At 50.7% G+C, this 26,220-nt stretch overlaps 1 protein-coding gene across 1 annotated transcript in view; it reads right to left on the bottom strand.

Moving 5' to 3' along the window:
* The window catches only part of Tmem132d (transmembrane protein 132D), a 497,735-nt gene extending 480,096 nt beyond the window's left edge, over positions 1-17,639 (bottom strand). The window contains exon 1 of the mRNA XM_026408042.2: positions 17,561-17,639. Within this exon, the coding sequence (XP_026263827.2) occupies positions 17,561-17,639 (79 nt within the window). The remainder of the gene's footprint in view (positions 1-17,560) is intronic.
* Between the last annotated feature and the right edge of the window lie 8,581 nt (positions 17,640-26,220).

Raw genomic sequence — 26,220 nt, 5'->3', positions numbered from 1 at the left:
AACTGAAAAGTGTTAAGAGAAAGGCGAGGAACACAAAGAACAGCAGAGGCAAGGGAAATGTAATTCGGACGACGGCAGATTCAATTTCCACTGCACATAAGACCACATGAAATGTAAATTGTTTGAGCACTTTTGGAAGGATGGAGAAAATATACCACTTGAACATCACTTTATAAAACTGAGGAATTTTTGTTTTTTAAAATACAGAGGTGTTTTGAATATCACTTTAAAACACTGAGGTCTATAACAACACGAGGAAACAAAACTTCTCTAGGAGCAAGACCCAGGGGAAAGGCACTTGAGGCATTCACAGAGAAATCCCTCTGCCCAGAATGCTGATAATCCTAAATGCACACACACACCCATGGAGCAAAGATGCACAGAATTTTGAGAAGAAACATTAAGATCCATAATTATAGTTGCAAATGCCAGTCTCCTCCCTCAGTAACATAAAGTCTGAGCAGAACATCAGTGAAGATGTAGGATTCTTGGACAGCCACCAACCACGGAGGCTCATAGGAACCTGTGAACACTGCTCCCAACAGGGGCCACACGGCCTCTCCTCAAGAGCACAATGAGCATGTAGCGAGGCAGACCCTATCTTGGAATGTCAGAAAACACTCAAAAATTGTCAATTCATTCACATCTTACAAGGTATATTATTTGACCAAAAATGGAGCCAACTAGGCATTGATATCAGGAAGGTATCTGGGAAATCCCCAAATACTTCAAAGTAAATCACAAACGTGTGACTCATATCTCGGTCAAAAGCAAGTCACAAGGGACATTAGGAAAAGCAAGCATCAATATCTGAAAATAAAAGCTCACCGTGAAAGTTGAGGGACAGCAAACAGGGCACCCAAAAGAGACTTACAACCTGGAGCACTGTGTTGGCAAAGAAGAGTCTCCACCATGGCCCGGCTGACGTGCACAGGGCTGGATGGACAGGAGGAAGTCAAACAAGAGCCCAGAAGGAAATGAGAAACGTCAGAGCCCGTGTGTCAACAGAACTGGAGAACAGAAAAGTAGTAAATAAGATCAGAGAAATGGAAACCTGGTTCTTGGGAAGGATGGAGTGGCTTCCATAGCCTCCAGGCAGACTGACCAAGAAAGAGACAGAGAGAAGGAACATATTACTCAAAGCACAAATGAAAATGGAGACATCACTATGGGTCAGAAAGGCATGGAAATGCCAATAAACAATATTAGAACAATTTCCAACATTTGACAATTTAGATGAATTAAACCCTTTTGCATTAAAAAGCACAAAATACCAAAGTCAACCCACTATGAAACAGATGCTTGGAATAGTCCTAATAGCAAAAGAATTGAATTTGCAACTTTAAAGCATTTGAATAACATTCCCAGGCCCAAATGGATTCTCCAGACAACTGAAACCAAATATTTGTAGGATTAGTAGCTCCAATGCAGTATCTTCCTGAAAGCCAAACAGGAGGGGCAGGAATACTCTTCCTTGTGTTTTATGAAGCCCAGTTTTACTGTGGCACCGAAAGCAAAGACAGTGCTTCTATAAATTTATGGAAAATATCTTTCCTGAATTTAGACACCAACACCTTCTATAAAATATCATCAAATCAAGTACAGCTACATATAAAGAGAATTCTATATCATGACTAAGTTGAGTTTGTAACAAAGTATAAGGGTAGTTCAATACTTGAAAAGAAATAAATGAAATACACCATATCCACAACCAAAAAAAAAAAAAGAATCCCATGATCATCATAACTGAGGCAATAAAAGAATTTGGTGAAATTCAATGCCATGTAATAAAACCTCTCAGTAAATCAAAAACATCCCAACTTCATCTTCACAAACAGCTTAAACAAGGAGCTTCAACTAATATACTTCCTGTGTCCAGTGGAAAGCTGATGTTGGGAACAGGGCAAGGACGGGCACTCTCTCACTCTTAGTTAACATCATACCAGTCCTGGCCAGTGCCACAGACAGGAGGAATAGGGAGGGGACAAAGGTACCACAAATGACCTGATAATCCAGAGTAAGTATTCCCAAGTGCCCAGCAAAAACAATTTGCTAAAATATATGCATTTAGTATACAAAGTCAATATAGGGGCTGGGGTTTTAGCTCAGTGGTACAGTGTTAGCCTAGCACATGTGAGGCACTCGGTTTGATTATCATCACCACATAAAAATAAATAAAATAAAGACACTGTGTCCATCCACAATTAAAAAAAATTTTTTAAAAAGTCAAAATAAAAAGATCAACTATATTTCTACATAAGCACAGAAATATAAATTCAGATTTTTTAAATGATATATTCTCAACAGCACCTAAAAATCTGGAACACTTTGACATACATCTAAAAAAGCCTGTGCAACATCTATATGCTGAGAAGTATAAAACAGTGATGAAAATCAAAGAAAATCTAAATAAACTCCAGGCATACCATGTTCGTGGACTAGAGAACTCATGAAGATGGCAGTTTTCATTATTCCAAGGTGGGGGTTTTGCACGTTCAATGCAATTTCAATCAAATCCCAGCACAGCATTTTTTCTTGAGAAATTGGCATGCGAGCGTCAATATTCATATTTCAAATCAGAACACAGTCACAACATTTTTGAAAAGGAATAAAATTAGAAGATTCACATTATCTAGTTTCAAGATGTATTGTCAAGAACATTTATCAAGACAGCATGGTATTAGTTGGAAGGCTGCATGGGGAGAGCTGAGGGGCACAAACTAGAGTCCAGAATGTACCATGTATGTTCAAAGAATTCCAACAGAAATATAAGCCAATTCAAAAGAGAAATGACAGTCTTTACAATAAGTCACCCTGGAATAATTTTTCATTCCTGTGCCCAAAAATAGATCTTGACCCATATTGATCCATACTCCCAAATTAGCATAAAACAGATTGTAAACTTCCATGAAAGACCTATAATTATTAAACTTCTAGAAGAACACAGAAGAGAAAACCTGTATGACCTTTGATAGGCAAAGCCATCGAACACACAACAACAAAAGCAATTTCATAAGAGGAGAAGAAAAGTCGAGTTGGACTTTGTCATATCGGAAGTCTGCTTTGCAAGGGCATGTTCAATAAATGAGATGATATACTGAGAAAAATGTCCTCCAATCACACACAGGATAAAACAATCAAAACACACAATTCTCAAAATTCAACAGTAAGGCAACCCAGCTCAGTTGCCAGTTCTGAAACAGCAGAGAATTCCAACAGACACTTTCCCAGGGAAGATCTACAGATGGCAAATAAGCCCACTGGAAGCTTCTTAACGCCATTAGTAATTAGGGAAATGCAAATCAAAGCCACAATGAGGAGCCATGACACGTGTACCAGGATGACTAACGCCAAATTCCAGTGTGAAAATACCAAGTGGCGGCGAGGCGGAGCAGCAGCTGGAGCACACATAGTGCCGAACGCATGTGCCAAATGGCCCAGCGTTTGCAAAACAGTTTGGTGGTTCTTCTAATGTGGAACACACACTTCCCATATGACCCAGCAGTCTCCTCCCTAGGTATTTACCCACAAAGAAATAAAAACATATGCTCCCGCCAAACCCATGCAGTGGCTTCGTCTGCAACAGCCGAAGCCGAAGCCGTTCACGACTCCAGCACCTCTCATCTGGCAAGTGGATGGACTCACGCTGGGACTGCCACATCGTGGAGTGCTGCTCAGCAATGAGGATGAACCAGGCTGCTGCATCCACCACCTGGAAGAGTGCTGACCATGCGAGGCCAGATGAGAGCAGCCACCTCAACAGGCTGAGAACAGGACACCATCCCTACAGCGTCCGGGAGAAGCGAGATGAAAGGAAGATGGGGAGACACTATGCAGGATGGAGGTGGCTACCGTTGTTTGAGTCACCTACAGGAACAGCATAGAGGAAGAAAGGTTTGTTTGGGCTCATGGTTCCCGAGGCTCAGTCCATGGTCCTTTGCCAACTCCTTTGCTGTGGGCCCAAGATGAGGTGGATCGTGGCAGAAGGAAAAGCAGTATTGCTGCAGGCTTCTCGGCCCCGGGCTGTCAGTGCACGCCGGCTTGCAATCTTGCAACCCGGTTGGGCACAAAAACACAAGCCAGTCAAACTGAGACAAAGTTTTATTTTGTGAGAGGCCGTGTGCGTCCCCTAACAAGTGGGTCCACCACGTGTGTTCTACCCTGGGGGGCGGGGGGCTCCACTTCCCCCGGAACACCCTCCTACCATCCTTTCCCAACCAATGGGAACTCTCCCATTACAAGAGTGACATGAGTAACCTGAGTCCCGAAACGGGCCCAGGTAAACAGCAGGAGACAATTACCATAATGTAACTTAACATAATCATAATCTGAATGGCTGGTTGGCAGTCACTAAACCCAAAGGTGCCTGTATCAATATTTTTGCTGTGGCTCCTAGCAAGTATGTCAACAGGAAGCAGTGGGAGAGCCCAATCACCAGGGACAAAGTAGAAACCCCAAGACACACCCCGACCAGTGACCACCTCCTCCAGCCACACCCTACCTGCCTCCAAACATTCTTGTATCATCTCTCACATGAGCTTTTGAGGGGCACCTCACATCTGAACCTTAACACACAGGGCAAGAGGAACCAGTGATGGAAATGCTCTGTATCTTGTTGCAACACAGTTACAAGATTATACAAATCTGTGGAACCCCTACAGCAAAAAGGTGACCTCACACTCTCCCCCGAAAGCCTTCTCACGTGACTCTGTGGCAGTGGGAGCTCACAGCCTCTGCTGCAGTCCCACAAACAGGTGGCTTCCTTTGATGGCTGGGCTGTCACTCTTCAGTCAGGAGCACATGGTTCAAAACCACTGATGCTCAAGGTGCCCTGAGCATCCCCAGTCCATCGTTCACAGCTGTGTCGTGGGCCGGGCAAGGTGGAAAGACTCCACAGGTGATCTGAATATGTAACCAAGGCTATGAACATCGATCTTCCAACGTTATTCCCCCTGTACCTCTGAAAATGGAACTTTTTAAATAATGTACCCACTTGCACATTTTAAATGTGATTTCTAATATTTTTCATCATCATTTCAATAGTTGCTAAGGATAAAGTTTCTCGTGTATTGTAAATCTTGACATTTTAAAATTTAGCTGTTACATCACTCTTTTAAATGTATCTATTGGAATATAAATAACAGAATGGCTGACACCCACAACCATCCATTTATAAAATCCACAAGAAAGTCTTCATTAACAATCAGAAATGTTACTTGTTCTTTTTCTCCTGGAACTCCTCTTTCCCTTCCTCTTCTCCCATAGAACTTCATCCTCACATAACGTGCTTTTAATCTGGAAAGTAACATACTCATCATGCTATTAAATCATCTTACAATATCTTCTGTGTGTTCACATGTTGAACTTCAACTTTTTGAAGTTCCCCTCCCTGTGAGTCTTAGTATTCCAAAATTTCAAGTAGGCATGATTGTAATTGATTGCTACACAAAGAAAATGCAAAACAGCATCAATGTATCAAATAAACAATGTATTTGTTTATTCAAACAAATGTCTTTTTTTTTTTTAAATAAAAACTACCTTTGTTGTAAAGGTACCTCCAAATGGGCCACAGGATAAAGTCTGCTTCCTCAAGGTCAGGAAGCAGTGAGGGGTACCAGCTGGAAGAGGGGCGTCCTCTCACTTTAAAGTCAAACAAGTGGTGTGTGTGTGAGAGGGAGAACGGACAGGTGGAAGTTGACCAGATGGGTTCTCTTCCAGACCCAGCACACAAAGGAATTCACAATTTGGAAACTGAGTGCCTTTAAAACCTCCCCCTCCACACACCCCTCAGAAAGTCTGCACCATCCCTCATTCTTCTCCCCAGGACCAGAGTGCGGTGATCTACACATAACAGCAAAACGGCACTAACCATAATCCAGCCCTTCCTGGGAATCACAGGTAAGCCTCGCGCAACAGGTATATGTGACCTGGAAGGCACAGCGGGTGTGCATGTCACCAGGCTCAGGAAGGCAATCCAAGAGAGCCACCCCTGGGCAGGACACCCGCACTCGTCTGCGTTTCCCCACTTTTGAAGGAGCCCTGAGTACAGAGAAGTGTTCCTCTGCTACAGGAAGCACAGAGGCCCAAGCCTGGAGCCTGCGGTAACTATGGAGAGGACAGCGGCCACAGGAGCCACAATGCAGACCTGCCCAGAGAAGGAGCAGCCACTTGGATGCAGCCTGGGCGTGACATACCAGCCCCTGCCACTCACAACTCAAGAGAAGCAGGAAAGCCCACATTTTAGTGACAATCTCCTGACTTCAAAATACAAGGCATTCACAGGGAAGACATGAAGGTATCTGCCGACCACGGTGTGCACCACCTGGAATGGCTGGTCAATGTCAGCGGAAGGCCGCCCCTCCAACTGTTCTTTTCTACTGATGACATGTCACTCCGCAGGTCCCCAGCCCTGCTGCTCATCTGTTTCACATCCTTTCAATTCACACGTTGTGCTTTTAAATTGAAAAAGAATAATAATGATAGTGTCCTTTTCCTATCCAAAAAAAAAAAAAAAATCTGTGTAACACATGCAAAACAATTCTGGGAAAATCACTGGCAGACAGCAAAAACGTGACACTTGGCCCAGAGCACGGTGCTCGCTTTGTCCTTTCCAAGTTGAAGTGCCAGGCTATCTGTAACACCAGAATGTCTTAGAAACTATATTTCTCACTATTCCGAGGTTACATTTTTCTGAACCACAGGCAAAAATCAGCTCCCCAGTGTGCACCGCCTAATTAAGGACATCAAGCAAGACACTGTATTGGAAGCAGACGTGCAGAACTGGGAGCGATAAGGCAGGACTCATTTGCAGGCTGCTTTTACGCCACCACACATCAAAACCATGGGCTTTCCCTCCTATGGTTGACGCCACTCCCCTGAAAATATAAATAACATGATGTAAGCAGCTCGCTCTCCCCTTCCATACAGTTCTCAGCAGTTCCACGGATCTTACATTTCAAAATATTGAAGGCTTGTAAAACAAGCGATTGTGTGTGTTGATGCTTGCTTTTAACAGCACATAATGCAAATATTTATTCACAACAGTAATCTCCATTGTGCATAGTTTTCACATCTAATTAAGGACTCTGAAAAATTACCATCATTGGAAACAAAAGCTTACATTACATTTAAATGAGCATCAAAGGATGGAGGAGCTTCTCCACAAGGGGGAACTGCCACACTGGAATCACCCTGAGGCAGCCACGTGGCATTCCCTTGAAGGCTGAAAATCAGGGGAAGTTTGAGTATCTGGGTCTTTGGCTCAACATTACAGCAGCCTTGAGAGAGGGACACCCTGCTTGGCTAATCAGACAGCATCTATTGCCCCTCTGTCCACGGCACCACACCAAAATGCCCATAGAGGCCCCCTCCCCACATCTATACGAGTGACCTACGTGGTGTCCCATGCCAGGCTCCCATCAGTGCCCGTCCTTTCCAGTGACCTTCTTGGACTGAAGGAGCCAGGGCCTGATGTGCAGGCTTCTCTGGAGGCCAGGGCTCTCCACCTGCAGTAGCCATTGCAAGTCAGAGCACATGACCAACATAAGGCCGCAGACAAGCCTGAGGTCATGTGTACTGTCCACGCCTCAGTTTCTCCCACCTCATGGTGACCTTGTCAGGGAGGAGCTGAATACGTACGTCTGAGCTCCAAGCCTAACTCACTGTGTTCACAACAGGTGCATAAACAGAGGAACCCTCTTAGTTACCTGTGACTTCCTCTGTGAAGATGAAAAACTAGAACTAAGTAGGTCCTGGGGCTGAGCCTGACTGTTTTATGGATGTATCCAAGCATCAGGGCCTCTCGGGTTCTGAGAACGTCACACAAGGTCCCAGGGAAGAGCCTCCATTCCAAGTTAAAACACACACCTGTTGCTTTGATTCCGCTCCACCACAGTGATACCGATTGGCAGGTCCCAGAGGCAGGGTCGCCTTCCCAGTCACCAACCTGCATTTCCTACTGCACCTGCGGCGCATTCTCTGATCCTGCCAAGCCTCAAAGCCCAGCCTGCTCTCCGCACCTCCTGCCCACTAATGCTCCCACGTGGTCCGCTCGCTGAGCACTCCTCGGGAGGAACTCCGGGTTTCCCTCCAGTCCTTTGAACCCTCACCCTTCAGGAGCCCTTGTCAGGCCCAGGGACCACATTTTGGGTGAACCAGAGTTTCAGGACAAGGAGCATCGGAGAGCAGCCACCTCCACTGGAGGATGCTGAGGGGCTGGAGGAGGCGAGGGAGGTGGGTGGTTTCTCTCCACCTCTCATTTCAAATAATTTGAAGTAGATTGAAAACAATAAATGCAGTGGGATACAATGAACAGAGCAGGAAGCAGACAGGAGGGAGAACAGGTGCAGGAAAACACGGAGCCAAGGCCAAAGCCTGCTCATGAGAAACCCCCGAACCCCTTCGCCCAGCCCACGGCCAGGAGGGCAAAGGTCGGCACAGGGCCACCTGGAAGCAGCCCTCCCAGGGTGAAGTGTAAGCGGCTTCTCAGGACAGACAGAGTTTCCCAGGTTCTAAGGCCTAAGAAATCTCCTTCAGTTCACACTGAAAGGAAAAGCTGTGCTTTTAATAAAGTTCCTAAACGTCCCCACAAATGTTTACTGAATGCCTCTCAGTGTGCTCAGACCTCAGAACAAGCCGAATTCAATCTAAAGAGCTGTTCGAGGCTCTGTGAACTTGACATGAGTGACCGACAGCTGGGTGATGGTTCTCCCTCCCTCCTGGCCCATCCTCCTCCACAGCCTCCTCCTCTCCTCCTCCTCCTGTCCTCGCCCTCCTCCTCCTCCCTTCACCCTCCTCCTCTCCTCCTCCTGTCCTCCCCTCCTCCTCCCCCTTTCACCCTCCTCCTCCCCACTTCACCCTCCTCCTCTCCTCCTCCTGTCCTCCCCTCCTCCTCCCCCCTTCATCCTTCTCCTCCTCCCTTCACCCTCCTCCCCTCCTCCTCCTGTCCTCCCCTCCTCCTCCTCCCTTCATCCTTCTCCTCCTCCCTTCATCCTACTCCTCTCCTCCTCCTGCCCTCCCCTCCTCCTCCTGCCCTCCCCTCCTCCTCCTCTCCTCCTCCTGTCCTCCCCCTCCTCCTCCTCTCTTCTCTCATTCTCCTCCTCTCTTCCTCTTTTCCCCTTCCTCCTCCTTTCTTCTTCCTCTTCCTCTTCTCTTCCTCATCCTCCCCTCCTACTCTTCCTCCTCCTTCCTACCTCCTTCTCCTCTCCTCCTCCTCTCTTCCCCTCCTTCTCCTCCTCCTCCCTTCCTCCCTTCCTTCCCCTCCTCTCCTCCTCCCTCCTTCCTCCTCCTTCCTTCCTCCCTTCCTCCTCCTCCCTTCTTCCTCCTCCCTTCCTCCTCTTCTCCTCCTCCTCCTGTTCTCTTTCCTGCCTACATTTGTGGGCAATCCATAACTTCCGACACTGCCCTGTGCCATTGTATCATTTGGATGAAATTTTCCCCATGGAGCAAATGAACAGTTTAATGAAAACACAAAACTGATGCTCTCGCTTGTGCTCAGGCTCCAGCCCCACCCACTTCCCTCTCTGGAAGCCAAAGCCGCCCTTGGGCCTGGGGTGTCCCAGGGCCCAGAACACTGGGGCCTGTGGCTCCCACTCCCCTCATCCTTAGACCCTGCTGCTCACCATACAGAAGGTCTTGCAGCCTCTGCTTGACATTCAACACTATGTGAGTGTTAAGACTTCTGATCTGTTGTCATACAACTGTGCTCTAAAAACAAAGATACCCTCCTGTTGGCGAGGGCTCCCACCCAAGGCCTGTGCCTCCATGCTCCCCTCTGAGTGCAGGGGCCGTGCTCCAGCTGTATGAGTGCTCCAGGAGGGCACCAGAAGCCTACCTGCAGCAAACGAACCAAAGTACAGCTGTTCTGAGGGAGATGCATTCCCGGAGGATCCCGCTTCCCCATGGGGTGCACCTCTGGTGCTCTGCCCAGGTCTTCTCTGCCCACCCTCTGAAGCTGCAGACACAGGGCCAGTCCTTCCTTAGAGTGGCCTCCTGCAGGTCAAAGCAGCCACTCTTTCTCCAAGTCAGATTCTCGGAGCTTCTTCAACCTGCTTCGTATCAGAGCTAAACTGCCCTCGCTCCTTGCTCCTGCACTGCCAGCCATGGCCAGGACCTGAGCCCAGGCTCACCCACAGCTCTAACCTTGGTCCTGCGGGTTACAATCCTGCCCCAGAGCACCTCAGACCCAAAGGCTCATCTGGAAAGGGCTGGGAGGAGACCCAGGAGGGTCTCGAGGGTGACCATCTGCCAGCGCGCCAGCTCCATAGCCCAGCTGGGCACAGTGCCCCCCGGCATGTCTCAAGCCTGGCACAGCACCACCAACATGTCTCAAAATCACTGGGGTGAGCACAGATCTTGGGCTCCAACATCGGTGGGCACAATACACATCTCTCCATTTTTACGTAACAGACTATATTTCTATTTTCACTCATCCAATCGCAGAGGGAAGGCTCTGGGGAGACCATGCCCCAGCAAGTCCAGGGACGGGATCTCAGTTCTCAGAGAGGCCACCACACTGAGGAGCCTGCTGGTTCCCTCGGCCACGAGAGCATCTGGGGCTCCGAGCGCACACTGGAGCCCCTGCCCGTCACCTCCTATACACATGTCCCTTGCCTCTTCTCGGGTGATGCGGGTAGGCTTCTTCCAAGTGTGTTTGGGTAATGGATCTAACACCTCTTGACCTCCCTATTTGTCAGGAAGGGACACAGAGCAGCCCAAAGACCTCCATGCTCCCTTCTAGAGGCTCCACACCCATCTCCATCCCCAGAAAGAAGAGAGGGGCCAAGGAAGCCCATGAACATTCCCTTCCAAGTCCTGCTCTGGGCTCCGGGCAGCTTCTGAAATCAGCATTCTGATGCTCATGTCCTATGCTTTCCACCACAGTGAAAGGCAGTGGCTGTCACCTGGTGCATGTGCCTAGAGAGAAGGCCTACAGGGACACAAGATGGGGGCAAGTAAGGTATCATGGGCAGGCAGGGGCAAGAGCAATGTCCCAAGAGGTGTCACATACCCTCTGAAGCCCCTCTAACTAGGACAACTTCTGGGCTCCCCCCTCCACCACCCACACAGCTGTCCTGGTCCATGATTTCAGCAGAAATGAGGAGCAGTGAAATCTAACTGACCGCTGCCTTGAGGAGGGAGTGCCGAGAGTCCCATCAACACGAGAACTTAATGCCACTCTCATGAAAAAATAATGCCGCCAAGAACTCCCTGCAACCGCCCGTCCTCGCAAATGGACGCCCAAGTCTCTTTCCATTTATATACTTGAGACGGAGACAGGCAGGCAGAGAGGGGCGGAGTGGATAATTAAATCCTCTTTCCAAGATGGTCTTTACCTCCGCCGCTCTCACCCCCCGTGTTCTGAAAACACACTCTGGAATCTGGTCGCCCACATCTGCCACAGTGTCTGTGTTCAGTCCCAGGACCTTCCTCCAGGCTGACCCTCAGCTTCTGGGCAGCAGGGGGCAGAGCCTGGGCATTATGGGCACATGAACGGACCCCGCACGCCAGCCTTCAAGACGCCTGGTGTCTCGCTGCTGGATCCTCCTTTATTTCTTGCTACAGCAGATTTTTGAAATGACAAAGTCACATAAAAATATTCTGAGTCCTTGGCCTCATTTCACAACAACTCCAAGCTGGTTTCCCTTCTCTCGCTAGAACCCCCACAGTCTTCTTCTCATAAGTCCCTCAGGCTGGCCGTCTGGCATCCAGAGCCGAGCTCCGTGTGTTCACAGGACCCGCGTTCTCCTCTGCCAGTCGGAGTCACACTTCCCTGTCTTCACTCACCACCTTCCCCCCCCGCCTCCTTCACGATTTCCCAGTGGCCACTGAAGAGCCAGCTACTCTTTTACTCCTGGGGGCCACCTCTTGTCTTGAGCTGCCCAAGACCCCTGAGTGTCAGTGAAGTGTGTGGATAAATATACCCACGAGCTGCCGTTCATCAGGCACATCTGCAAATCCTTCAAGTGGCCTGGCCCAGGAGACCCCAAACACATCCCACACTGTCAGGTGAACGCATAGCATCCCTGGAATTAAAATCTGTATTTTAGTCCCTTTCAGGTGTTAGTCCAGTTCCTGCTGAGAAAATCAAACAGGAAATCTGCGGACCCCCTGGCCCACCCATACTGAGTGTCTCCACCACTGGGCTCTGAGCGGACTCTAAGTGGGAGACCCATCTTCTCCACCCTCAGCAGGCCGGGCTCCATGGACTCTTGCCTGGCAAATGGGTACCCTTAGATATGACACCATCGCCACTGTGTGCAGCCTGGCTAACAGGTGAGTTGTGGTGCCCAGGCTCAGCCTCCACCCTCCTCAGGTCTTGGACGAGGTACGCAGTTTCTCTGAGCCTCAACCTCGCTGTCCCACTGGTTTATCTGCACACTCAAAAAACTCATCTGCATAAATCTCTCCGCACAGTGCCTGACATGCAATAACCACTCAAAAAATTAGCTGTTATTATCATGGAGCAAAGCATCTCCTGCCGCACTAGGAATTACGGGAAAAGACAGCATTAGGCCATTTTCCTGTCAGGCAGACATTCTTCAGGCAATATGTTACACTCTTAAGCACACTTGAAATTTTTATTGTACCTTTGCAATGTCCAAAGTGCTATGCTAAATAGAAAGAATCAAAGATAGGAAGGAAAATAAACATCAGTTGCCTCGAGGTGAACTGGAAATTTTGGAGAACATTTACAAAGTAGTTTGAAAATGTTACCCCTGGGGGTGGCTGGAAAATGCCCCTTACCTCCAAAGGATGCTCTCATGTGAGTCACAGGAAACCATGAGTGTCCCTGACCTTGTTTGGAAGTGAAAATTAGGACTAACTGAAGAAGGGACTAACTGGACAAGGGGACTGCCCAATGGTGTGAATTGGTTCTAACTGCAATCCACCCAGCCTCCCCAAAGGCCAGAGAAGACGCACACACAGCGGCACTCAGAGGGGCAGGGAGACCGCAGAGCAGCCCTGCAGGTAGACTGACTGGCCACAAGCCAAGGAATGCTGGCAGCTGCCAGAGCTGCAGGAGGCAGGAAAGATCCCCCTCCCACAGACGACTTGGGCTCAGCCCAGTGTCGGGAAGTGGGCCCACTGGCCTCCAGAACTTGTGTTGTTTTAAGTCCTCGTGTCTGTGGCCATTTGCTGTAGCAGCATGGGAAACTTATGTACCCTCTGATTTAAAGTCACTCTGTCCTGTTTCTATTACTTAACACAGACCTAGCTGCTCACAAAGCCCATGAAGCAGTGACCACCACATTTATCATCTAGCTGGACAATTCTAAGGAAGCAGTGGGTGCTGACCCCTGTCCACCCCATCTCTAGCCACCTCTGGTCCTCTCCCTCACGCAACAGCCCCCCCTCAACTCCTTCAGCCCAGCCACCCGGACAGGCACCTGTTCTCATCCTCTTTGTACATCCCCCACTGACCACTGCACCTCCCTCTCCCTGTCCTCCAGGTAATGCCCCTGTCTTTCCCTGATGTTCCAGTCAAACACTGGCAGTCCTGCCTCCAGAGATGCTCTGCCACTCTAAGCACACAGCACAGGGGTCAGCACACCTCTCCTCTCTTGTGCACATGACATTTTTCTGTCTCCTCCACAGACTGCAAGCTCTGTGAGGGTGGTAACCATACCTTTTTGGATTTTCTCCTCATTACTATATTCTCTGTGCTCAGCACAGCATAGGGGCACATTGTGGTCAGAAGGGAGGGGTCATTATAAAATAGCAAAGGGAGATGGAACCAGAAGAGAAAAGAAAGAGGGGACTGCTGAACATGGAACCACCCAGGTTTGTGCTTACAACTTACAACAGTGGAGCAATGACTTGTGGCACTTTGAAATCCAGACAATTGACTATGTAGAGCTTCCCCAGCCAGTGGGGCCCTGGACAGCCAGACCCCATGTCTTCAAAACACCTGAAGGTAATTTCTGCCTTTTCTGTGGTCTCTGAAAACACACAACCTTCCATACTGGATGGATGGATGGATGGATGGATGGATGGATGGATGGATGGATGGACAAATGGATGGATGAATGGATGGATGGAGGAATGGATGTGTAAGTGGGTGGGTGGATGGATGAATGTATGGATGAGTGGGTGGGTGGATAGATGGATGGATAGGTGGGTGGGTGAGTGGGTGGATGGATGGATGAATGGATGAGTGGGTAGATGGATGGATGGATGATGGATAGATGGATGGATGGACAGGTGGGTGTGTAGGTGGATGGATGGATGAATGGATGAGTGGGTGGATGGGTGGATGGATGGATGGGTGAGTGGGTGGGTGGATGGATGGATGGATGGATGAGTGGGTAGGTGGATAGATGGATGAATGGGTGGGTGGGTAGGTAGATGAGTATATGGATGCATAGATGAGAAGATGGATATATGATTCATAAATTGGAAATACATGCAATGTAAGATTCTACAATAATATATTTTTGGAATATTTGTTTTGTTTATTCATTTTTTTCCTTGGGTCTTGAAAGTAGAACTCAATTAAACATCTCAAACTTGGAATTCTTCATTTCTGTGCATATAAGTACTTTCAATAAAGTGATATTTTTAACTCCTTAATTCACAAAAGCTGAATTTAGCGGTCTCTCCATTCCCCAGCCTTTTAATTTTGACAGGGTATGAATGTGAGCAATGAAGTTGCACATATGTGCATGCGCACACGCACGTGCACGCACACACACACACACACACACACACACTTCCTCCTGGTATTTTTTGCTGCCCTAAAAAGTCCTGAACCCTAGTAAAGGTGCCAGTATAAGCTGAAGCTCTCTCTGTCCCCTCTCTGTGGGAGAATTATGCAAGTGGACCCAGGAGAGAAGCTCTGTGCACAGAAGCCCTCGGCACAGGATGAGAAGTCCCTGCCCAGGAGGCCTGGAACAGGTGCCACAACTTTTTTCCCTGATTGCAGGTCCATGAGCTTCTGCTTGTCACTAGAATTTGGCTGAGAAGGGTGCATGCAGGGAAGATGGCCACGGCAGCCTAAGGTGACGACCTTCCTGCTCTGTGTCTAAATACCACTTTGCTCTCTGCTCATCTCCATCTTCCCACTGAACCTTCTTCTTAGTTCACCCTCCTGTCACCTGCCTCTACCCAGGAAGCCCACAGAGAAGCACTAACCATCTGCCACCTGCACATCCGAGATCTACAGCAACTCCCAACACCAACCAGCACTTGAAGTGAGACGCAAGCTCCCAGCAACTTAATCAACGGCTGTTCTCCACATGAGTTTGGGGCCACGTGACAAGGGGTTGGTAAAACTTTCTTTTTCATACCACTGCTCCTAGGTCCCAAGGAGATAGAAGTACAAGAAATGACATTTTATCTGTATTTGTATTTTTAAAACAGCTAGATGAGTGTAGGTTTGCTCTATGACTAATCATTTTCTGCTCATGGAATTTAAGCAGCCATCAAATCCAAGGGTGCTAGCCTGGTGTCCAAATGCACACTCTGTTTTACCCAAGAATTCTTATTTGGAATGCACAGAGACACAGGGGTAAAACTGGTATCATGCAGGAGCATGTGTTTAATAACTGACAACAGCAATCCCTACCTTTCATCCAGTGCCAGATGAATTAGGTGTTTTAGAGTGTGTGCATTTACTTCTGACCAGAACCCTGTTAAATATGGCCAACACTTGATTTCAGGCTGGTCAGAGCTCTCAAGTGGCCACATAATCTCAGAGGGGAAGGAATCTGAACGTGCTGGGGAAGGACTGGCCTACCCTGGTTTGATGAGCCATGCCTGCACCGTGAAGTTCCATGTTACCCAATTTCACAATATTAACTTGCCCGTGTTCTCTGGCACCGTGTACATGATCACTGAATTCCTACCATGTGCTTGGCTGCGCTGAGCACAGTGGGAAGTCCCAACACAACAGAGTCACTCTTGAACTGTCTGGCTGAGTTGAGTTCTCTACAATCAACAGACGGAAGTTGTCATCTGCTGCGTTTATACTGTCACCCAGAAGCTGATTTCTGGCCATTTAGAAAAAAGGCTTCCACGTTTACAGAAAATCATCACTTGGGGAAGTTTTCAGCGCTTCCACTTGGAAAAGTTCAGACGTATCCGGGAAATTCAGCTCTCTCACACTGCCTGGTCTAATCGATCTGTAAGGGAACTGCGTAACAACACAGTTGACAGGTCATCTTTGCAAAGCTACCCTGTGCCTTTCTTCACAAAACCTTGTTACTGCAGCATGAAAGCAGAGACACCTATTCTTATTATAAAACCCAGTGACCACCAGTAAAGAACTTGCCTCCTGGCCATTCTTGCCAGCCAGGCTGTGGCATGGGGAGGGGTATTTTAAGCCTCATGTCAGCCTGGATTGGATTCATGGAATTCACCAACCTCTCCTCTAGTTTCTTGTGTACAGCATAACTCTCACTAGCTCTGGTCATCAGGATTGTTCTAACACATAATTGAGAGACCCGAGTCCATTTCAGCTGCACTTGAGAAGACAGTGGAGTGGATGAACATATGATGTTCTTTCTTAATGGGAGCAGCACAAAAGCCCAGCGGGTGAACTGTCTAGATCTACCTGATCCAAAGCCACAGAGCCTCCTGATACTGGGAAAACCCAGGGAACAGAAAATTCATGTAATTGAAACACTCAATGTGTGGTAACTGACTCTGAAGTTTCTAAGAGAGATCTTACCCTGAAAATAATCATAGAAAAACATGTTTACAGGGTTTTTTCAGATCACGCTTTAGACTGCTAAATATCTCCACTTTCTCCCAATATGTGCCTCTGTAGGAAAGGGGCACTTGAAGGGGCAAACCTCACACAGACAGAGTCCCAATCAGTAAGAAAAAAAATTGCTGGTCCTCTCTACAATCTGCTCTGAGTATCAAACAATTTCTCTGCAAACAATTAAGGTCCCGAGGTTTCAAACTCACAGTCAGGGATGCTGAGAGCCGAGAGAGATGGATGGGTCAGGCCCTGCTGGGAACTCGGGACCCAGGTTGCAGTTAACCTCTCCCTGGATGCTGCTCCCCAGGCACCCCAGGAAGGTGCCTGTGGGGACCTGGTACTGAAACCTCTGTGTGGGCTGGGCAGAGGAACTCCAGACCCTTTCTTCAGAGCTGACCCTAAGCCCTATTTTTAGCAGCCTCAGGTGTACTAAATGGAATTCCCATATGATAAGACTTTTCCAAAATTATTTCTAAACAGGTGCCAGCAGAGAAGTCAACTCCAGATCCCAGGATCTTCCAGGTCATTTCAGTCCCCCTTTCCTGTCCTGGGGTCAGCACTCTGGCAGCCACCTTCTCTATCAAGAGCCTTACAACCCCCTGTCTTACTGTCCTCCGGCAACAACCTTCAATTCCCTCGGGTTCCTTTGCAGTCTCCCCCATGGTATCCTAGCCAGGTCCTCCAGGGGAAGGACCTGCAGCCGCCGAGGGACCGCTGAGCATGACCCCTGCAACACGCCTGCACACACACACCGCGCACATCCACGCCCTCGCTCCCTGCCACCCACAGCCCCGCACTCTCCCACATGCACTCCAGGCAAAGTTAGTCCCGGGCCCAAGGTGGAGGGGTCCTCACCTTTGGAGAAAAGGGCGGTCAGGCTGATGAGCACGGGGGACCAAAGGTGCCACAGCATTCCCATCTCACTGGGGCACATCCTGGAGCCCCGGAATGAAGATTTTCAGCTTCCCTGACACCGTCTAGGTAAGAACAGACGTCGCCAAACCCCTGGAGGACCGGAGCCGGGCTGGATGGCGAAAAGCAGGCGGCTAGGGTCTGGAGCAGCCCCGGCGCCCTGCGCCCTCCTCCTGATTGTCCATCTCCTGGCCGGGAGGCGACCACCGCGCGGGCTCTGGAGTTGCTCTCCGGAGTCCAACACCCGCAGGAAGCCCCACCCCCTCTTTCACCCCACCGGGATTTATTTTTTTTAATGTTTAATCCACCAGGGGTTTTTCCTTTCCTGTTTACCCAAGTGAAGAGGGGCTGCCGGTGGCCCAGGCAGGGCGCCTCCCGGCGCAGGGCTGTCAGAGGACCGGCTGGTGGCCCCCGGCTGGCTAGCAGCCGCGGGGGCGGTGGTCCCGGCAGCCGGGCTGAAGAGCCCTGGGTTCAGGCAGAAGAGGCACGGAGGCCCCGGGGCGGGTGGCCCTGTGCGCGGGGCGGCTGGGGGCGCCCTGGCACGCAGCCCCCATCCTGGGCGGCCGCCGCGCCCCGGGGCTCGTGCTGCGCGCCCTCGCGCCCAAAGTTTGGTGGATGCAGCTGCCCCCGAGCCGCCCCTCGGCCCGGCAGCCGCCCCGCCGGGCCCGGGCTTGCGGGGCTCTACGCGCGCCGAGCACACGGCCGACTCCACAGACGCGCGGCTCCAGCCGGCGACCGGGGGAGGCGCGCCAGATGTGCGCGGAGGAGGAACCGCTGGCTCGGGGACGCGGCTGTGAGCCGCAGCTGCCGCCCGCCAGCAGGCGCGGTGGCCCCGCTCCACAAAGACTGCATCCGGAGCGCTGGCGATCGCGACAGTGCCCGGTGCGTGTTGGGGGTTTTGCCTTAAAAATTTGTCTTTTTTTTAAAAAGCCCCACCCTTTCAGAGTGACAGCTGTGAGCCCCAATCCGCAAAGTAAGTCCCACCTCCCGTGGTCCCCGCCCCCGCCCTCTGTCGCCCTCGCTGCGTGTGCAAACAGGAGAGGGTTGTTGGGAGGTGGTGGACACCCCGCGGAAGGCAAGGAGAGAGCCGCCCCCTCCTCAATGCAGGTTCTAGAAGGTCCATGGCTCAGCTTCTTCCCAGAACCTGGGGTTGCCAGAACGTCCCTGGCCTGTGGGAAGCTGCTGACCCTCGCTAGGCATGAGCACGTGGATGGCTGGAGGGGCCCTCGCCAGGCCCTAGATGTCTCCCAGTGATCTCTGCATGAGGAAGCCTGTGACCCCTGAGGTCACCATCCTAGAATGAACTGGAGTCAGCGTCCCTAGAAGAATTCCATCCTGACCCCCAAGCTGGCCCACTGGGAGCAGGGACCAGAAAGTGGGGAGGAGGCTGCCCCAGGAGAGGAAAGACATGGTGGTTCCCTGATCCCTTCCTGAATGACTCAGACACCCAATCCAAGATCCCTAGGCACCCTCTTATGACTTCCAGCCTGAGGACTGCTCTGCTTGGTGGGAGCCTTGGAATTAAACAGAGCAGTAATCAGAGAGAGCAGAGGAAAGCTCTGTGGATCTCTAAAGACTCTTAAACCAGCCAAGTCAAACCAGATCCAGGTAAAACTGGGTCACCACAGCTGGACACTGGCACAGGATTGTTACCCCTGCTACTCAGGAGGCTGAGGCAGGAGGACCCAGGCTAGCCTGGGCAACTTAGTGCGACCCTGTCTCAAGATAAAAAAATAAAGGGAAGGAGGGAACAGGGTCACCACCATCAGGCTAAGGGAGAAACAGACATTTGATTGTACGTGCCTCGGTTGCAAAAATATACCAAAGCTTTAAGAGGTTTTAGCTTTCAGAGTTTCAAGGAGGATCAGAGAAGCCAGGGCTGTTCTTCAGATATTGTCTTTCTGAGTGTCTCCCTTTGAGATGTGCACGGCTCCTTACCCTACATGTATTTTTCTGAATGTCTGTCTGTCTCTTTTGTTTAGTTCTTGAACTTGCTTTTTAATTTGTCTTTCTCCTATAACATTCGGGAGACCTGAGACTTCAGAGACCCTCAGAGGTTGTCTGTTTGGTGGTTTCTGACATTTGAGCCAGCATCAGCAGCTTGTTAAAACTGGGCCTGCTGGGCCCATCCCCAGCCCTGACACGGGGGCCCAGGTGAGACTCAAAGCCGTGCTCTTGACAGGTCCATGCAGTGTGGCTGCTTATGTCAGGACGGGATCTGGGAACCAGAAGCTTTGGCCCTCGTGGGGATCTTCTCCCCCACCTCTTCCACCTGACTAAGGGAATCTGAGGTTTGTTTCCTGCGTCATTTCACCAGGGCTCTGGGTGGCAGAGCCTATGTGCCCCGCATGCCTAATCCAGGTCCTGTATTTTTCACTGTGTACCTAAGTCTCTTTTAAGGCATTTCTCAGATTTATTGATTAGAAATTAATGGCCCCTGTGCTTTATTAAAAATAATGTTTTTATAAATCAAACTGTGTCGTTTGTCCTGAATGTCATCATGCCTTTTTCTTTTCCAGTTGGTTGCCACACAGGATTTCTCAATGTCCTTAAGATAAAAAGTGACTGCCTGATTCTAGCTCCAAACTGTTAGACTGCCTAAACTGTTAGACTATTTCTTCATTATGCATCGTTGACGAGACAGAAGTTTTCTCTACTTTTTGGTGTGGAAACTTTTTTGGGAAGCCGCTACTCTGGATACCTGATCTGTGGCTAAAATAAGATATAAGAATTGCTCCCCACTCCCTGGGCTTGCACGGCCAATCCTCTTTGGGTAATTAGCATGACTAATTGTAGGTCAGGCCGTTCCTTAGAAAGAACTGGAGAAGTTTTGAGGCCCATGAAGTTCTTGGCTGCAGCCCCCGACTCTGAGACAACTTCCCAACAGAATCACCTGCCTTGTCTCGCTCAAGTTAATTGCAAGAAATTTGCCTTCCTCCACGAATATGCACTTCATCTGCAGGGCCATAAATCAATTTGTGAGCCTAATTTTGTCGGTAATTAAATAGCACTAATTGTTCATGCTGTGTGGATGGGCCTTTACACCAGACAGTTTTATTGTTGTTTTCCAATCAGATAAAAATATTCTCCGTAGCAGTTTCAAGAGATACCAACTTTGTTCAGGAGCTGGTGCAGATTGCCAAGGGGCCTGTGTCCCTGTGCCTCTACTGGGACTCACAAGTGGAAAAGTGCACCACTGGTGGGCTCCCAGATGCTCCTAGGTGCTCACAGGTGGAGCGCTGTGTAAACCCACCCATCCTCTCCCTGTCTTCCCAACTGCACCCGGGAGAGGCCCAACCCACCGTGAGCAATTTTTGAACAAGTGCAAAATCCTTGTTTTTAAAACCAAAAGGTAGCACTTCCTGTGCCGACTGCCTAGCTAGGATTCATGGGCGTTTCACTGATTCTTCACATTCTGTGCATTTGCACCCCCCTTACTCCAGTGGTGTCCCTTTCTGAATCAGGCGTGTGCTTTCCTGAGACATGGGGCGTGCTCAGTCTCTCTGGCACAGGTGCTCACCATGTTCTCTCCACGACATGACGATAGGATGAGAAATGGAGTTTTGGGAAACATTGGGCTGGGTGAGCCCTGCCAGCAGAGTCCCCCTGAGGACACAGGAGGGCATTTTTTCACACTCCCTTTCTTCTCAATGTCCCAAATTTCTTGAAATGGCCAGGAAGTACACAGCCCAGATCAAACATCTCTCGTGGAGAGTGGGAGCTGCATTCTGACGTCAGTGTACTGTGGCTAGCAGAGACGCCACACGCCTTTCTAGTAAGACCAGGAGACACAGGATTATCCCTCCAGAGACAGTACCTCGGGGTCCACCCAACACCTTGAGTGACCATGCAGACGGTCTCCCCAGCAGCTGCCGTTCTCTCCCGAGCACTGGAAGGACTGTACTTGGCCAACCAAATGTGAGAAAAATGGGGAGGGTCACTTTGAAGGTGGGCAGTGAAAAGCCACCTGAGTGTCTCCACTCTATCTGTCCCTGCCCTGGGAGCCAAGCCAACCATGTGTTCAAGATGGCGCAGCTGCTGTAGGTTGGTGGTGCCCCTCAGCCCACAGCCAGCCCATGTGTGTAGGGCAAAGCCCCTGCCAGTCCACGCAGGACATGCTCAGGGGAAATTCATTCTGACTGTGCTGTCACTAAACTTCTGGGTCACCACACTCTAAGCCAGACCATTCTTTTAACCTCTTCCATCTTCCCTGCCTCCCAGAATGCCAGGTTACTCGCCGTTTCCCAGGGGCCCCAGGTGACCCTGGAGAAACACTGTCCTTCACAAAGATCAACAGGCTGCCTGCCCTCGTTGCTGGGTGGTGGATCAATGTGGAAGGTCCAGCGGATGGTGAGGGGTCTTCTTTGAAGCTCTCCCCTGGGCCTCCTCAGACACCCCTGCTCCTTGGCCTCTGGCCCATCTGTCCACTGTGTTCCACAGCCAGGGGTGGGGATGCCCTGGGAGGTCTGGACACACTGCCTGCAAGGAGCGTTCCTGGGGGTCTTACTCGATGCTCTGGGGGAGCCTGGGCTCCCTGGACCCACTTCTCTGCCTGCTAGGAACAGCCAGGCTGCACCCTGGCTTCTGGCATTGAAGGGGTCATGGTTTGGTTGTGGCCAAGAGAATGTGGGTGGGCATGGCCCTCCAAGCTCTCCTGTCCACATTTGCCAGCAGCCATCACCAATACAGGGGAACACCAGGCCCTCCCGCATGGCAGAGGGGCAGCAGGAAGGGGTCCCTCCGACAGGAGGAACTTCTTCTGCACTGGTCTTTGGGATAGCAAGAAATAAGATGGTATGAAGGTGAGAAGGGTGGGGTTTGTGACAAGGAATACCTTCACCACCCAGCATCTGTCCATCTCCCCACTGCTCCATGGGAAGTAGGGCTGGGATAGAACTAAGGTGTGAACCCCACACACACACCCAAGACTGGAGCTCAGGGAGGCACCTGCAGCCCTCATAGGAGGGTGGTTTGTGCTGCCAAGAGGGCTCTACAGCAGCCACCACCCACTGAGAGCTGGCCAAGTGCTCTGGCTACCCTGGTGGCATGGAGTGAAGGGTGTGGAACACTTGGTGCCCTTCAAGAGCTTGTACTGACTTATTGGGGTCTTTAAAGTACATTGTGTGAGTGAAACCTGGAGCCTCAAGAAGAGAGCACGTCTGAAGTCCAGGGAGCCAAGCAGGGTGCGAGTCCAGACAGGGGCCTTGGCAGGAGGCAGAAGACGCAGGGCCTCCTCCAGGCTCAGGAAGCCAGAAGAAAGCTTCAAGCAGGGGGTCAGAGGAGTGTCTGACATTTTAGAAGCGCCCTTAAAGGTCCAAGTTCCATTCGTGCCTTGGAGGCAGGGCAAACATGAGCTCATCTGGAGCAGACCTCCCACACTGGGACCCCTGCTCCTGCTGTCTCCAGGGCCACCAACAGGCCTCTGTGTGCACGGCTAGGTGAGGGTAGCTGCTGTGCTAGTGGTCAGCCCCAGAGCCTCCACCAGAGATGGCCGTGAGTGCCCAGAGCAGCCTGTCCACGTCCCAGGCTTAGTCTTCTCTTGGCCCATTCTGCCCTCTAACCTCTGACCTTTCTGCCTTAAGACCACTTCTGCTCGTGCCTCATCTAAAGCACCAATCATGTACCCTCTGCCCGTGCCCCATATGAGAGGCTGTTGGTGCTGGGGACATGGAAAATGAGATGGTGGGCGGCCAGCACAGACGTCCAGGCTAGACCCATTTGGCAACATGTCCTTGTGCTCTCAAGCCGGGCCTGCCCGTTTAGAGAGCTCACCTCTGTTGTGACGGAGGGGGGCACTTTGCAGTTGGTGGTCAGCACACAGTGGGGACAAAAGAGGAGCAGTTCGCCATGGGTCTGCTTCCCAGAAGATCCAGAGTCTCACCCTTCAACAACTGGACCTGGGAGAACACAGCCGCATGTGCAGCCCGAGCCACCATCGGCCAAGAGTGCGGCATCTGACATCAGTCGGAAGGATCAATTCACTTCTGTGAGCTGAGCATCAAATGGCTTGATTTCTTCTGTCCATTTAAAATCAAATTTTCTAATGGACCTGAGGGGCTGAGTTCTTGGATTAGAGAGGCCTTTGTCAGAAAATGAATTACCCATCGCATAGATCTTCCGATCAGATGCGCTCAGCCTACTATTATGATTGAATAGCTCCCTTACTCTTGTCCAAAAAAAAAAAAAAAAAACTTGATGACACAGATGCACAGAGAGCTGATCCTGCCCTCGAGGAGCACTCAGCGGCTACTGAGGGAAAGGCTTTAGCTGGCCCTTTGCTGAGTTGCCCACATCAAAGTCCAGGCCCATGAGTCCTGGTGACTTGTCAACATGGAACAGCTTCAAAGCTGAAATCCAGGGTGTTTTCAATGGCATAATCTAGAAGAGACGAAAGGGTGCTTTGGGGAATAAACAAATTGAAATAATGGGGTTGGAATATTCCTGGCGTAGGTGAATGCCAGCTCCTCTCTTGGTAAAAGCCCTCCAAGTTCACCAAGGAAATAATGTGGGCACGCGGGTTTCTCTATGAACCTAACCTCCCCACGCAGTGTGGAGCTCTGTGCACGAGATCCGGCGAGAGGAGAACCCAACATAGTTACCTGTCGCCAATTACTTGTGAACTGATTTATGACTTATTACACGAGAGATGTCAGTCTCAAGTGATTCCATCATCTCAGTGAGTCCTGAGGGTCTGAAATGGGCAGGAGCAGGTGGGGTGCTATTGCCTATTTGGGGAGGGGAGGGGTGGGCCCAAAAGAGCATTTCAAATTACGCTGAAACAGTAAAATATGCATCATGAGATTATTTTTAATGAGCCCTAAGGGTTGTAAAGGGGCCCAGGAGACAGGACTGTCACAGTCAGCTACGGGCAGGAACACAGATGCTGGCCGAGCAGCCTGGGCCTCCCCACATTGGTGGACCTGCAGTGCCCCCTAGTGTCTGGAGATGGCAGCTCGGGCACCAGCATTCCCCTCCTGGACAGGTGTCTCTGCTCCCTGGTGACAGGCACACCCTGTAGCGTCTTTCCTTAGTCAGATTTTGTGTTTGTGAAAGCTGCATCGTCTCTTCCCAGCATGTTTTGAGAAAAGAAGGTGGCCAGGCCCAGGCAGCCTCACCTTCAAGGAAAGCGTCTGGGTGCCTGGCCACACCTGTACCTCCTGTGCTGCTCAAGTCGCAGATGAAGACGTGCTGGAATTGACCAGCGTTATGTCTGTATCACGAGGCCCCTCGCTGCCCTGCGCTTCAGTTGTCCTTCCAGATCTGCCCCCAGCTGATGGTTCTGCAGGGGCCCAGGCACCCAGCACCCTGTTCTGAGTTGCTCCCTGCAAAGCAATCATTTCCCAAGGAGAGGCTGCTGCCAGGAGCCTCCACCTACTTAACCTGGAGGCAGCTCTCCGGGGTCTCCCCTGAGGGCACTCACCCCACTGATGAGGGCACCTCCCCTTGGCCTCTTCACCTCCTAGCAGCCCACTCCTCAGACCCTCACACTGGGGTGGGATTTCCATGTGGGGCTCTTGGGGTGCAAGGACGGTCAGTCCACAGCGCCTGCTCTCTGCACCACATGGGCTCTCCAGGAAGGGGAGAACCCTGTTGCCCAGGGCCTGGCATAGGGAAGGAAGGCCGCCAGGAATGGCCAGGTCCTGCCCTGGGTCCATGTGGTTTTCCCATGAGTTAGAGAAGATGGGCTTTGTCAGGGGCATGGGCTCCTGCCAGGGCTGACAGTGGCAAGGACCAGTGAGAACAGAGGCACTGAGCCTTGGAGCACCCTGTCGCCACCTAGACCAGGAGGCAGGGAGCCCCGGACCTGGACCTGCCTGCCGCTCAGTGCTTCAGGAGAACTGGAATCCAAGCAGCTGGGTTTGCTGTTCTTGTTTTTTTTTTTTTTTGTTCTCGTCTCTTTCTTTCACTCTGGCATCCCTGTCCTGGAACTGCTTTGGAAAGAACTTCTGGAAAATCCATTATGAGAAATCTGTGCCTAAAACAACGTATTTGTCAAATATTCCGAGATACTTTCCAAAATTAATCTGCAAAATATTACAGTTTGACTGAACAGTCTGTGCTCGCAACGTCAGGGTGACTCCCTCGGGCGAGGTTGGTGAGTGAGGGGCGGCTCTCGGGTCACCTCGCCACACCTGCTGGAACCCCGGGTCTCCAGTGTGAGGCTCTGTGACCAGGATGACAGGGCAGACCTGGGGCAGCCCTGCCCAGGACCTGCACACGAGGGCGGAGAGGGAAGAGTCACCTGAGCACGGGTTAGACCTGGAAGTGGCAGACCAGGTCCCCACCAGGGGGCAGAGCAGACGCAGGTGGAGAGCCGGTCGGCCTTGGAGTACTCGGCTCTCCTCACCTCTGGGGGCCCCGAGCCACCTCCGGAGCCCACTCTTGGCACAACTTGTCTGCACCTGGTCAGTTCTTCACACAGAGGTCCCCCTGTCTGTGCCTCTGCTCCACCTTCTGCTGCGTTAAGTCTTGGAGAAATATAAATGGCATCTGGTCATGCTGAGGTCTGACCCTCCCTGGCTCTCATCATACTCAGTGGAAGCTGAAGTCCTTAGAGCTGCCTCCCCATCCACAGCCTGCACAGCCTGCTCCCCGTCCTGGCC

The sequence above is a fragment of the Urocitellus parryii genome, chromosome 3, assembly GCF_045843805.1.
Source record: "Urocitellus parryii isolate mUroPar1 chromosome 3, mUroPar1.hap1, whole genome shotgun sequence".
Taxonomy (NCBI): domain Eukaryota; kingdom Metazoa; phylum Chordata; class Mammalia; order Rodentia; family Sciuridae; genus Urocitellus; species Urocitellus parryii.
Note: the sequence above shows the minus strand (reverse complement) of the source record. Positions and strands in the feature narration are given on the sequence as shown.